Source organism: Crinia signifera, chromosome 6, assembly GCF_055691185.1.
Source record: "Crinia signifera chromosome 6, ASM5569118v1, whole genome shotgun sequence".
Lineage (NCBI taxonomy): Eukaryota > Metazoa > Chordata > Amphibia > Anura > Myobatrachidae > Crinia > Crinia signifera.
Window position 1 is genome coordinate 243812 of NC_139222.1, and position 12590 is coordinate 256401.

The window sequence follows — 12590 nt, forward strand, 5'->3', positions numbered from 1 at the left end:
CTGTATCTGTCCCTAGTCACCCTGCCGGCTGCTATAGAGATGCGGAAAGCGACTGGGCTACCCAGTCAGTTTGCTGTATCTGTCCCTAGTCACCCTGCCGGCTGCTATAGAGATGCGGTAAGCGACTGGACTACCCAGTCACTTTCCTGCCGGCTGCTATAGAGATGCGGAAAGCGACTGGGCTACCCAGTCACTTTCCTGCCGGCTGCTATAGAGATGCGGAAAGCGACTGGGCTACCCAGTCACTTTCCTGCCGGCTGCTATAGAGATGCGGAAAGCGACTGGACTACCCAGTCACTTTCCTGCCGGCTGCTATAGAGATGCGGAAAGCGACTGGACTACCCAGTCATTTTGCCGTATCTGTCCATATAGTCATCCTGCCGGCTGACCCGTACCCCTTTTTTTTAGTGGTCAGAGAGCAGTACATGGCTCCTTGTAGTTGTTTGTGCCACTGTACACGTGCATGGGCGGGACATTCGAGCGCTAATAACCAATCACACAGTTTTCTCTGCACGCGTGCGACAGGTATTTATGCGTGCGACACAAAAGAATCGTCATTCTGGAGAAATACGTGGACGTTAAAGCACCAGAATTTATTTGTTCCTTTCACTTTTTTCTTTGGTGAGTACTCAACCACAGTTTGGACAAATGCTGTATTATTGATGTATTGTGTGCATCATGAAAGTAATGTCCATTATGTTTTATTTTTGAACAGACATTTCGAGAATGGCGGAGAAGAACGTGGAATTCATGAAAGAATTCATAGAGGCCTACAGAGACCAGACTTCTCTGTGGAACAGCAAGTCAAGAGAATACTCAAATAGGCAAAAGAAAGCTGCCGCTCTGGAGGAGTTGGTGAAGGTCTGCCTCCCTTTTTACCCGACGGCAAATGTAGAATGGGTGCGACAAAGGATTGCCAACATGAGGACAGTCTTCAAAAAGGAGCTGAACAAGGTAGAGGCATCCAAGAAATCAGGGGCCGGTACGGACCAGGTTTATGTGCCCAGGCTTTGGTATTACAGCCTGCTGGCATTTACAGTGGACCAGGAGCTGCCGAGGGACTCCATCAACAGTCATAGCTATACTCCAGGCCAGGCTTCCCCATCTGAGAACCCTGAACCTGCTGAGGAAACCTTCTCTGGCACAGTAAGTACACCGATTTTACCCATACTTGAAATATTTATTGAAAATTATGTATTATGTGTACCTGCCTTCTCTAGTGTGTACCTGCCTTGTATTGGTCTTCCCTGGTATGTACCTGCCTTTCCTGGTATGTAACTGCCTTCCCTGGTTTGTATCTGCGGAAGGCAGGTACACACCACGGAAGGCAGATACATACCAGGGAAGACCAGTACATATCAGGGATTTGTACCTGCCTTCCCTGGTGTTTACCTGCCTTCCCTGATATGTACTGGTCTTTCCTGGTATGTACCTGCCTTCCCTGGTGTGTACCTGCAGAAGGCAGATACACACCAGGGAAGGCAGGTACATACCAGGGAAGACCAGTACATATCAGGGATTTGTACCTGCCTTCCCTGGTGTGTACCTGCCTTCCCTGATATGTACTGGTCTTCCCTGCTATGTACCTGCCTTCCCTGATATGTACCTGCCTTCCCTGGTATGTACAAGTATGCCAAATGTATTTTCAACCCCTTGCCTAGCTCTTGACAGGCGGTAGTAGAAAATTCTAAAGAGGTTTTACAAAACAAATTAGTGATTTTGTTGTTACATTTTATTTTACAGCCTTCTCTATTTGCGGAAGAGGAGTCTCCACCCACACTGGATGTGCCCTCACATCTGCCTTCACCCCTCCTCTGCTCTACCCCTAGACCCACAACCACCACCACTCAGCAAGCCACGCAGCAACCTGAAGCTGCATCAAGGAGAGGCCGTAAAAGGCCAAGGCAGGCCACAGAGTCATTGGAGGTCATAAGCCGCCAGATTCTGGATTCTGCCAATCGAGTGATGGTAATAAACGACGATGAGCAGGACAACGTGGGGCGCAACATTGCAAATAAACTGCGCAAACTGGATCTGGAAACAAGGACTGAGACAGAGCGCCTGATCAACGACGCCCTGTACCGGGCCCATATTGGCATTGTGAACAGACAAACCAGGATAACAAATGAACCCCCTATGCCACTACAACCGATCAACCCTGCCCCAGTACCGCACCACCACCAAATTTACCATCCTGCTGATTATCCCCACTATCCCCAGTACAACCATTCTGAGCAACCATGGCAGCACCATCAAACCATGGGAACACCAGCTCCCTCCCAAGCGGTGATGGATAAAGACAGTCCCCTCCATTACCAGCCACTTTAATTTAATTTGATTTGCTTTATATAGTTTTTTTTTTAATATATTTATTATAAAGTTTTTATTGTTCTGTTTCAAAGTTTGCCAAGTTTTTAATAAAAGATTTTACTTTAAAAATATTATTTGGTGTTCGTGTCTAAAATCCAGCAGGGTGTCTAGGGACAGACATACGCGTGGTAAGCAAGTCAGCCGGCTGGGTGTCTGCAGCAGTGAGGAGGTGCCGGCCGTCACAGTGAGATCACCCTGCTCCACAATCACAGTGACAGCAGTGTGTGCAGAGGGGGTGCAGCAAGGGGGAAGCTTGCTCCTGTAACATGCAGAGTGGAGGAGGGCGGCAGCGGGAGCCCAAGCTTCTCCTGCCCTTGCAGTTCCGGCCTCTCCATCCTCTGGCTCACACAAGGGGCTGGGAAACATGCAGAGAAGGGAGGGGGCAGGCAGGGGGACATACAGTGAATGGTGTCAGGGTGGGGAACATACAGTGAAGAAGGGTCAGGCTGAGGGACATACAGTGAATGGAGGCAGTGATGGACATTCAGAGAAGGGGGGGAGGGGCAGGCTGTGGGACATAGTGAATGGGAGTCATACAGTGAATGGGGGCAGATTGGGGGACATACAGTCAAGGAGGGTCAGGCTTCTATATCCATGCCTCTTTCCTGCCCATATGTGCCTCTGATACTTCCTCCTCCTCTGTGTCCCTGCTCTCCATGCCATATTTACCTCTGCCACCATCCAATTTTACACTTTGGGGTACTATGGTGAGTGGCATATAGTGTAAAAGGTCCACTATATAGGGCGGGGTACAGTGGCACTTATGTGTCAAATGTGTAATGTGCATAACGGTGTGTTATATAGTATGTAACTGGCATTATGGTAGTATGTAATGGCCATCATTTGCGACCTTATGTGTCATTGGCATTATGGAATGTTCAATGACCATTACGGTGTGTGGTATAATGTTAGGCCATGCCAACTTTTTGCCACCCAAGAGCCCCGTGTACAATAAATTGTGTGTGTGTGTGTGGGGGGGGGGAGGATATGCCCTGTGCACATGCACTGTGGCACCTAGCTACCCCACTGAGCAGTCTGGGGGGACATACAGAGAAAGATGGTCAGGTAGGGGAATATACAGTGGAGGAGGCAGAGTGGGGGACATACAGTGAATGGTGGCACAGTGGGTGATCAAAATAGTGTCAGGCTGAATGGTCGGCCCCCACAGATTTTTACCTCACCAAAACTGGCCCTTGTTGCGAACCCATCATAGGCAGCACCCACCCACCATCTCCCCACCTGCACCCATCAAACGCTGCACCCATCAAACGCTGCACCCCCACACCCCACTACAACTATACGCCACAAGCGTCTGCAAAATGACTAGGCTGCAGACGCATCCTTCGGTTTGCCTGCCGCCCGTGGAACAGGTCATCCTGTGGAACTACAAGTGACAGGATGACCTGTCACCTTGTAGCGCTGTGCTAGTGCTGCAAACCCATCATGGGCAGCACCCACCCACCATCTCCCCACCTGCACCCATCAAACGCTGCACCCCCACACCCCACTACAACTATACGCCACAAGCGTCTGCAAAATGATGCCCGTGTAATTTGGACTGTGGAACTACAAGTGACAGGATGAAGTCCACCCCAAAAAATGTTATACTGGTTTCCCTACTACAAGTAGCACAATGACCTTGCACTGCGCTGCGCTATGCTGCTGCTGGCGATACCATCAGACACATAGGTTTTGTGTCATACGTGTGCTATGTGTCAGCTGACAGGTGTATGTAACCTTTTTAATTAATCCTTTAATGGTATACATATTGTAAAGTCCTGGCACTGCTTCACAAACAACAAACAAACATCACGAGTTTCTTCCCGCCAAAATTCAGTCAGATACGCGCGACCAATGCATCTTTTAAAATAACAAATCACAGATTGTGGTGCAATTTAAAATGTCCAATTACACCATAGCAATGTTAAAGGTGGAGCTATAGGGGGAGACTATAAAAAGTCATGTCCCTCCCTTGCTTCGGCACCGTTAACCGGAGATTGCTGCCTGGCTGCTAGTTTGGGTTGGCTTCTTGGTTGGTTGGCTTTTTGGCTGCTTGCTATTGGCAAAGAGCTTTGGATTACAATCACCGGAGGATCTTTTGGCTGACGCGGAGGAGTATACTGAGGACTCTGGGAAGGAGATTTTTCCACGCGGAGGAGGAGATTCATCTCACCAGAATCTGTGGAATTTCTTTTCTTTTATGTGAGTGTTCTACTCCCTGTCTCTCTATATTCCTCTCCACCCATAGACACTGTGCTGTATTTACTTCCCCTCTGCCCCACTTCACTTTTTATATACATCTAAACTGTCTCTGGGACCCACCTCCGTACCCCCACCCCTCCACTTGGCTTGCTCCAAACAGCTCCCTATTCTCCGTGACCCGCCGTATACGCGCATCACCCCCTACTTTATCAAACTATTCCATGCATTACAGGGTTTTCTGTGCTAAAATGGAGAGTGATAAACAGCCAGCCAATCAGCTCCTGCCTGACATTTTTCAAACACAGTCTGTGACATGGCAGGTAGGAGCTGATTGTTTATCACTCTCCACTTTATCACTTTTGAAGGTAGTCAGTTTGCTGTATTTGTCCCTAGTCACCCTGCCGGCTGCTATAGAGATGCGGTAAGCGACTGGACTACCCAGTCAGTTTGCGGTATCTGTCCCTAGTCACCCTGCCGGCTGCTATAGAGATGCGGTAAGCGACTGGACTACCCAGTCAGTTTGCTGTATCTGTCCCTAGTCATATGTGGCACTCAATATGTATATGAATATAGTGGATTGCTGAAGCTGTTGCAGGGCATGCTGAGACCTGTAGTTCCACAACAGCTGGAGGGCCATGAGTTTGACACAGCTTGTCAATTATGCTGGCTGACATTCTCTGTGTCAGATTGTGTTGGCATATTTGATATCTGGCACTGTGTTGGCTTATTTGTTATCTTTCACTGTGGGGGCATATGTGGCACTCAATATGTCGGGAACTATACGTACCAGCATGCCCTGCCTCAGATTTGCTATAGTGGATTGCTGAAGCTGTTGCAGGGCATGCTGAGACCTGTAGTTCCACAACAGCTGGAGGGCCATGAGTTTGACACAGCTTGTCAATTATGCTGGCTGACATTCTCTGTGTCAGATTGTGTTGGCATATTTGATATCTGGCACTGTGTTGGCTTATTTGTTCTCTTTCACTGTGGGGGCATATGTGGCACTCAATATGTCGGGGAACTATACGTACCAGCATGCCCTGCCTCAGATTTGCTATAGTGGATTGCTGAAGCTGTTGCAGGGCATGCTGAGACCTGTAGTTCCACAACAGCTGGAGGGCCATGAGTTTGACACAGCTTGTCAATTATGCTGGCTGTGACATTCTCTGTGTCAGATTGTGTTGGCATATTTGATATCTGGCACTGTGTTGGCTTATTTGTTATCTTTCACTGTGGGGGCATATGTGGCACTCAATATGTCGGGAACTATACCTACCAGCATGCCCTGCCTCAGATTTGCTATAGTGGATTGCTGAAGCTGTTGCAGGGCATGCTGAGACCTGTAGTTCCACAACAGCTGGAGGGCCATGAGTTTGACACAGCTTGTCAATTATGCTGGCTGACATTCTCTGTGTCAGATTGTGTTGGCATATTTGATATCTGGCACTGTGTTGGCTTATTTGTTCTCTTTCACTGTGGGGGCATATGTGGCACTCAATATGTCGGGGAACTATACGTACCAGCATGCCCTGCCTCAGATTTGCTATAGTGGATTGCTGAAGCTGTTGCAGGGCATGCTGAGACCTGTAGTTCCACAACAGCTGGAGGGCCATGAGTTTGACACAGCTTGTCAATTATGCTGGCTGTGACATTCTCTGTGTCAGATTGTGTTGGCATATTTGATATCTGGCACTGTGTTGGCTTATTTGTTACACATTTTTTTATTTTATTGTATTTAACAATTTGCATTTCTATATGCAGTTATCATTTTTAGAAATGTCCCAGGAGGAAAGGAGGCTTCAGATCACCTTGGAGGAAGAGGAGCCATTTCAAACGACTGAAGATTTGGTTTTACCAATGGCTCAAGAAGAAAGAGGTATGCTTTCTCTCTCTTCACAGGAAGAACAGCAGCAACAGGTTGGAGAACAAACATCACAGACTGAACAAGAACCACAGGAAGAACAGCAGCAACAGGAACAAACATCACAGACTGAACATGAAGCAGACTCAGGAGATGTCACCCAGAGAGGACCGAACTTCACTGACGAGGAGATGGACACCCTCATCACTCAGGTAATACATAACAATGTACAGCTTTTTGGTCGACAGACAAAGATGCCAAAATCCAGATTCAAGAGCACGACGTGGGAAGAAATTGCACAAGCAGTCAGCTTGCAGGGGAATTGCCAGCGAATCAAAGACAGCTGCAAGAAGAGGTTACGTGACTGCAGAAGAGTCGTCCGTGAGAAGCTGCAGTCTGGGGAAACTCTGCAGAAGAATTGGGAGAAGAAGATCGCAGAGTACTTCTCGCTCGTCCCAGAAGAAAGGCCTGGAACAAGTGCACAAGGTACAATAAATTAAACCATAAAAGTGTGGCTATAACTAAAAGCTTTTAATAAATTTAACAACAATGAGAAATCCATTAACTGTAACATCCATTTTGGTCAAGGTGCAACGAAGGATTCCGCCGGGAAAGAAAAGACACCGAAGAAAAGCACGCCGCGGAAGAAGGCCAAAACATCACACACAGGTTAGTACTTTCCTTGATACTTTACATTGAACTAACAATTTAATTTGGCAACTGATTGATGAGGGTTTACCTTGTTTTGTCATAAGCATCACCACAGGATCCAACAGAAGAGTCAATGGCACCGAAGAAAAGCACGCCGCGGAAGAAGGGCAAAACATCACACACAGGTTAGTACTTTCCTTGATACTTTACATTGAACTAACAATTTAATTTGGCAACTGATTGATGAGGGTTTACCTTGTTTTGTCATAAGCATCACCACAGGATCCAACAGAAGAGTCAATGGCACCAAAGGAAACCACGACGCTGAGGAAGTCACAAACATCACACACAGGTTAGTACTTTCCTTGATACTTTACATTGAACTAACAATTTAATTTGGCAACTGATTGATGAGGGTTTACCTTGTTTTGTCATAAGCATCACCACAGGATCCAACAGAAGAGTCAATGGCACCGAAGAAAAGCACGCCGCGGAAGAAGGGCAAAACATCACACACAGGTTAGTACTTTCCTTGATACTTTACATTGAACTAACAATTTAATTTGGCAACTGATTGATGAGGGTTTACCTTGTTTTGTCATAAGCATCACCACAGCATCCAACAGAAGAGTCAATGGCACCAAAGGAAACCACGACGCTGAGGAAGTCACAAACATCACACACAGGTTAGTACTTTCCTTGATACTTTACATTGAACTAACAATTTAATTTGGCAACTGATTGATGAGGGTTTACCTTGTTTTGTCATAAGCATCACCACAGGATCCAACAGAAGAGTCAATGGCACCAAAGGAAACCACGACGCTGAGGAAGTCACAACCATCACGCACAGGTTAGTAATGTCATTACTGTTACATTTTGGAATTTCAAAACAAATCAGTAAATAACATTAGGTAATGGTTGAATATTGCAGCTTCTGTGGAAAAGGTCAGGAGAAGGGTTTCATTTGGAGGATTTGACAAAGAAACCAGAGGACCAACAGTTGGCATGGCTGGTAAGGCATAGTGGCCCAAAAATTAGACTTTTTCTGTATACATTATATTAGAAACTTTTTTAAATTGTTATTTCGGTTAGAAATACAATGGGTAAATCTGTTGTTGGTTGTTTTTAAAAAAGCATTTCACATAAAATACAAACATTATTTTGCATTACAGGTTCACACCAAACTGCTATTCAAGAGAGTTTGAGGAACTTGGAGCAAAGAAGAGCTGAAGATGCTGCAAGGAATGACAGCCGTTTTGAGAGGATGGAACAGAGCATGGACGAGTTGAAGACAGCCATCAGTCAACAAACGGAGGCAATGGTAACAATTGGTCGTTACCACGACCAACTTGTGGCCTCACATTTGTCTGTGGTGGGACAATGCCAGGCAATTCACCAGAAGATTGATGAAATCGCCAACACACAAAATCAACACACTGCAGGACAGTCAAATCTGCATCAAATCACTACACAGCTGACTGAATCACAGTCCAATCTTTGTGTGCAATCCCAACAGATGCAACAAACTCTACAGAGCATGCTTCTGTGGCAGCAGCAGTGCAATGCCAATACCACCATGATCTGTACAAGCCTTCAGCTGCTGACAGAAGAAAGGAGAAGATCTTCAGCCACACACGTTCAGGAACTCCAAAGTTCACAATCAACACAACTGGTTGATCCTGAATGGTATGCTCGACAAGTGGAGGCTGAAAGGGCATACCAGAGAAGAATTCAAATTGAAACAAGCCACCATCAAAGTCTAGATCAAATGCAGCAGACGACAACCACAGCAGAGCAGCATCCAAGACTACATGAGAACGATCATTGGGAAAGAGCCCTCCAACAGGAGCGGCAAAACATAGAAGAGGAGGATCAGCGTAAACAAGCACAGGCAAAGGCTGAGCGTGCAAGAGCACAGGAGGCTGAGGTTGCCAGAGCCAAGGAGGCTGAGGTTGCCAGAGCCAAGGAGGCTGAGCGGACCAGAGCAGAAGAGGCAGAGCGGGCCAGAGCAGAGCATGAACATTACCTGAGAATGCAACAAGAAATGTGGGACCATGCAGTGAGGGAGCAGCAGGAGATAGACCGAAGAAAGAAAGAGGCATCCACTGGCCAACAGGAGATGCAGATAGAGGTAGCCCAAAGAGAGGAGTCATCCATTGGGCAACAGAAGACGCAGGAGGAGGTAGCCCAAAGAGAGGAGTCATCCATGGGACAACAGGAGACGCAGGCGACCATCTGCCTGTTCGAGATGTGGCAGGCAGCACAGCAGAATAAGCAGGATCCCAAAAGAAAAAGAAAGAAGGACAAACAGAGGACAGAGCTTAAGTGAAAGGTCAATATTTCTTTTTTATATATGTTGCCTAATACTTGTGCAGTTTACTGTTTCAAATATTTTTCTATGTACTTAGCTAGGTGTTGTACCCTAGGGGCAGATGCACAGACTAGGAAGGGAAAGAGCATATCACAGTATGGGGGAATAATAACTCACCGTTTCTTACAGGAATTCACATCAAGGCTCCGCACCTCTGCCATGGGTGTTGCAGCATCCGTGAAGACAAGGCCATCCAGGAGGAAGAGGACACTTCGGCACAGAAGCGTGCAAGGGTCCAGCCTGGGACGAGAAGACCATCTGGAGGCTGGCATAGCGCTCTCAAGGGTGCTGCACTCGGTAAGTTTCTTCAAGCAGCACACACCAAAAGAGGGTTGGTTGGAAAATGTCAGCTAGGGAAAGGCCATAAGGAGAGAATAGATGCAAGACACAGTAAAGGCAATAAGTAAATGATCTATTTTTTGGGGTGTTGCAGCATCTGTGAAGACAAGGCCATCCAGGAGGAAGAGGACACTTCGGCACAGAAGCGTGCAAGGGTCCAGCCTGGGACGAGAAGACCATCTGGAGGCTGGCATAGCGCTCTCAAGGGTGCTGCACTCGGTAAGTTTCTTCAAGCAGCACACACCAAAAGAGGGTTGGTTGGAAAATGTCAGCTAGGGAAAGGCCATAAGGAGAGAATAGATGCAAGACACAGTAAAGGCAATAAGTAAATGATCTATTTTTTGGGGTGTTGCAGCATCTGTGAAGACAAGGCCATCCAGGAGGAAGAGGACACTTCGGCACAGAAGCGTGCAAGGGTCCAGCCTGGGACGAGAAGACCATCTGGAGGCTGGCATAGCGCTCTCAAGGGTGCTGCACTAGATAAGATAAGTTGCTGAATCTGATGCAAGGCATGCTGGGATGTGTAGTTAATCAACAACTGGAGGGCCGCAATTGCCCAGCCCTGCTCTAACCTTTGAACTTATATATGGCATAACAGTTTGGAACTTCAATATGTAGTATTGCACAGGATCCATTGAAACTATGTAATCAATATTTTGTTTTTCCTTTTTTTTTAGCTCAGAAATTTATGAACTGAAGTCTTTTGAAAAAAGAATATTTAAAGGAAAGAAAGTATACCAAAATCAGAACCTAAAAAATTTGTATTAAAATGATTCTGCTTTAAATGAATGTATTGACCGGTTTAGATTTTTAAATCAAAAATAGATAAGATATATTAACTGGACTGAAACTTTGTGGACTGACTGAATAACTTTGTAATTGCGCACATATTGCATATAAATGTAATGTAAAATTATTTTACACAAAAATAAACATCTGTAATTTGTGATTGTATTGTAAATGTAGTATATTTTGTGGAAATGAGTTTAAATAAACTTTGGAATTGGCATTCTTCTCTCTGTGATTTACATACTACAGTATGGGATTAATAAGATCTGCAATGGGTTAACATTGTCTGGCAGCATGTAAATCAGGCATATACAAACTATGGCCCTCCAGCTGTTATGAAACAAAGTCCCAGCTCACAAAGAAGTCTCAACACCTGAGGGAGAGACAGCACTCCCCCAAAGACAATACGCAAGATACAAAATTCAGACGGAGACAACACTGGCGCTCAAAAAAAATGCAAACGTTATCAAATGTGTGACTTTCAACACTTGTCCTCGACTGGATTCACTTACAATCCAGGACAAGTATTGAAAGTCACACATTTGAAGCATTTACATTTTTTTTTAATGCCAGTGTTGTCTCCGTCTGAATTTTGTATCTTGTGTATTGTCTTTGGGGGAGTGCTGTCTCTCCCTCAGGTTCCCAGCATGCCTTGCATGCAATGCTAAAACTATGCTGGGATATGTTAGGTGCAAAATCAAAAGGGGGGGATAGTGCTCTAGGGATTTGATCAACTAAATTGTACAATCTTTACAAATATGTATTGTTTACCACATGAATTGATAATATTATAGAAACCATACCCACAATTGATAGCAAACTAGGGAGAGTCCGTTCCTAGTATGCACCAAGAATTTTTTGTAGAAATGATAACTACCACTCCCGGTTCAATGCTGGCATGCTTCTGTAGGCACCTTCCATATGTCCAAGTGGCCGGACCAAAACTGGCACAAATAACTGGTAACCACTGGTAGTTTGAAGAAATGGTGGGTCTTTTTACAGCAGGAGAAGAGATGGCTGGTGCACCAGAAAATTAAATGACCTCACAGATGGAGATGGGTGGTTTACAGTTCAATCTTGTAGCCTGGGGGTGTAGCTCATAACAGACAGTGCTGTCAGTGTGCTCCCAACGGTGCCGCCTCCAACCGGTGACTCCTATCTTGTGCTGCACCCCAGCCAATGCCTCCTTAAACCTATGCCTCCCAATGTTGATACCCCCAGCCTGTGCCTCCCAATGGTGACCTCCCCATCCTGTGTCCCCCAACGATGCACTCCCAATGGTGCCCTGCCTCCAGCCTGTGCCTCCCAATGGTGGCCACACCCAGCCAGCGCCTCAACATGCCCAGCCAGTGCCTCTCGACGTGCCCAACTCCAGCCTGTGCCTCTCTACTCCCCCCCACCTCAGCCCGTGCCTCAAAACGTGCCCAGCTTGTGACTCTTTATGTGCCCCCCCCAGCCTGTGCCTCTCAACATGCCCACCCTCAGCCTGTCCTCTCCGTGTGCTCCCGCAATGTAGTAATGTCTCCTTACCCTGTGTCTCCCACATTGTACCACAACAATGTGTAGGGGAATCTCTAGTCTCCTTTTTTTTTTATTCATAATTAAGTTTTTATTTATTGAGAATTTTAATACAATATAATCACATTAAGAACAATAAACAGCAGATATGTTACTCAACAAAAGGAAAATAAAAAAATACATTGGGGGTGAAGATATTGGTAATAGAGGTCGGTAGATACACCGAGCAATTTTAATCGTAGGTACATAGAAAGAAAGAGGCAATTATTATCAATTAGCAGATCATGTCATCCTGCCAACCCACTGCGCCTACACCATTAAAGTACTGCAAGTACTCTTCTCTTGTCACTTTAGCATGCATAGTAGGATTTCTTGTGTTTTGATTGCTCTCCAAACATGTTAATCCTACTGGCTCCTCAACTGTTTCACTGTCATCCATGGTTGAAACATTGGGATGTGCAGACTGTGTTTTTCTGCGTAGATAGT

At 46.0% G+C, this 12590-nt stretch overlaps 1 protein-coding gene across 1 annotated transcript; it reads left to right on the forward strand.

Annotated features, from left to right (window-relative positions):
- The first annotated feature begins 726 nt into the window (after window positions 1-726).
- Window positions 727-9617, forward strand: LOC146007406 (uncharacterized). The gene is made up of 12 exons (XM_083145757.1): window positions 727-1146; window positions 1744-1968; window positions 6334-6919; window positions 7022-7102; window positions 7189-7269; window positions 7356-7436; window positions 7523-7603; window positions 7690-7770; window positions 7857-7937; window positions 8019-8099; window positions 8260-9419; window positions 9588-9617. Exons 1-11 carry the CDS (start codon window positions 727-729, stop codon window positions 9414-9416), a joined length of 2955 nt encoding a protein of 984 aa, XP_083001883.1. The 3' UTR covers window positions 9417-9419; window positions 9588-9617.
- The last annotated feature ends 2973 nt before the right edge of the window (window positions 9618-12590 follow it).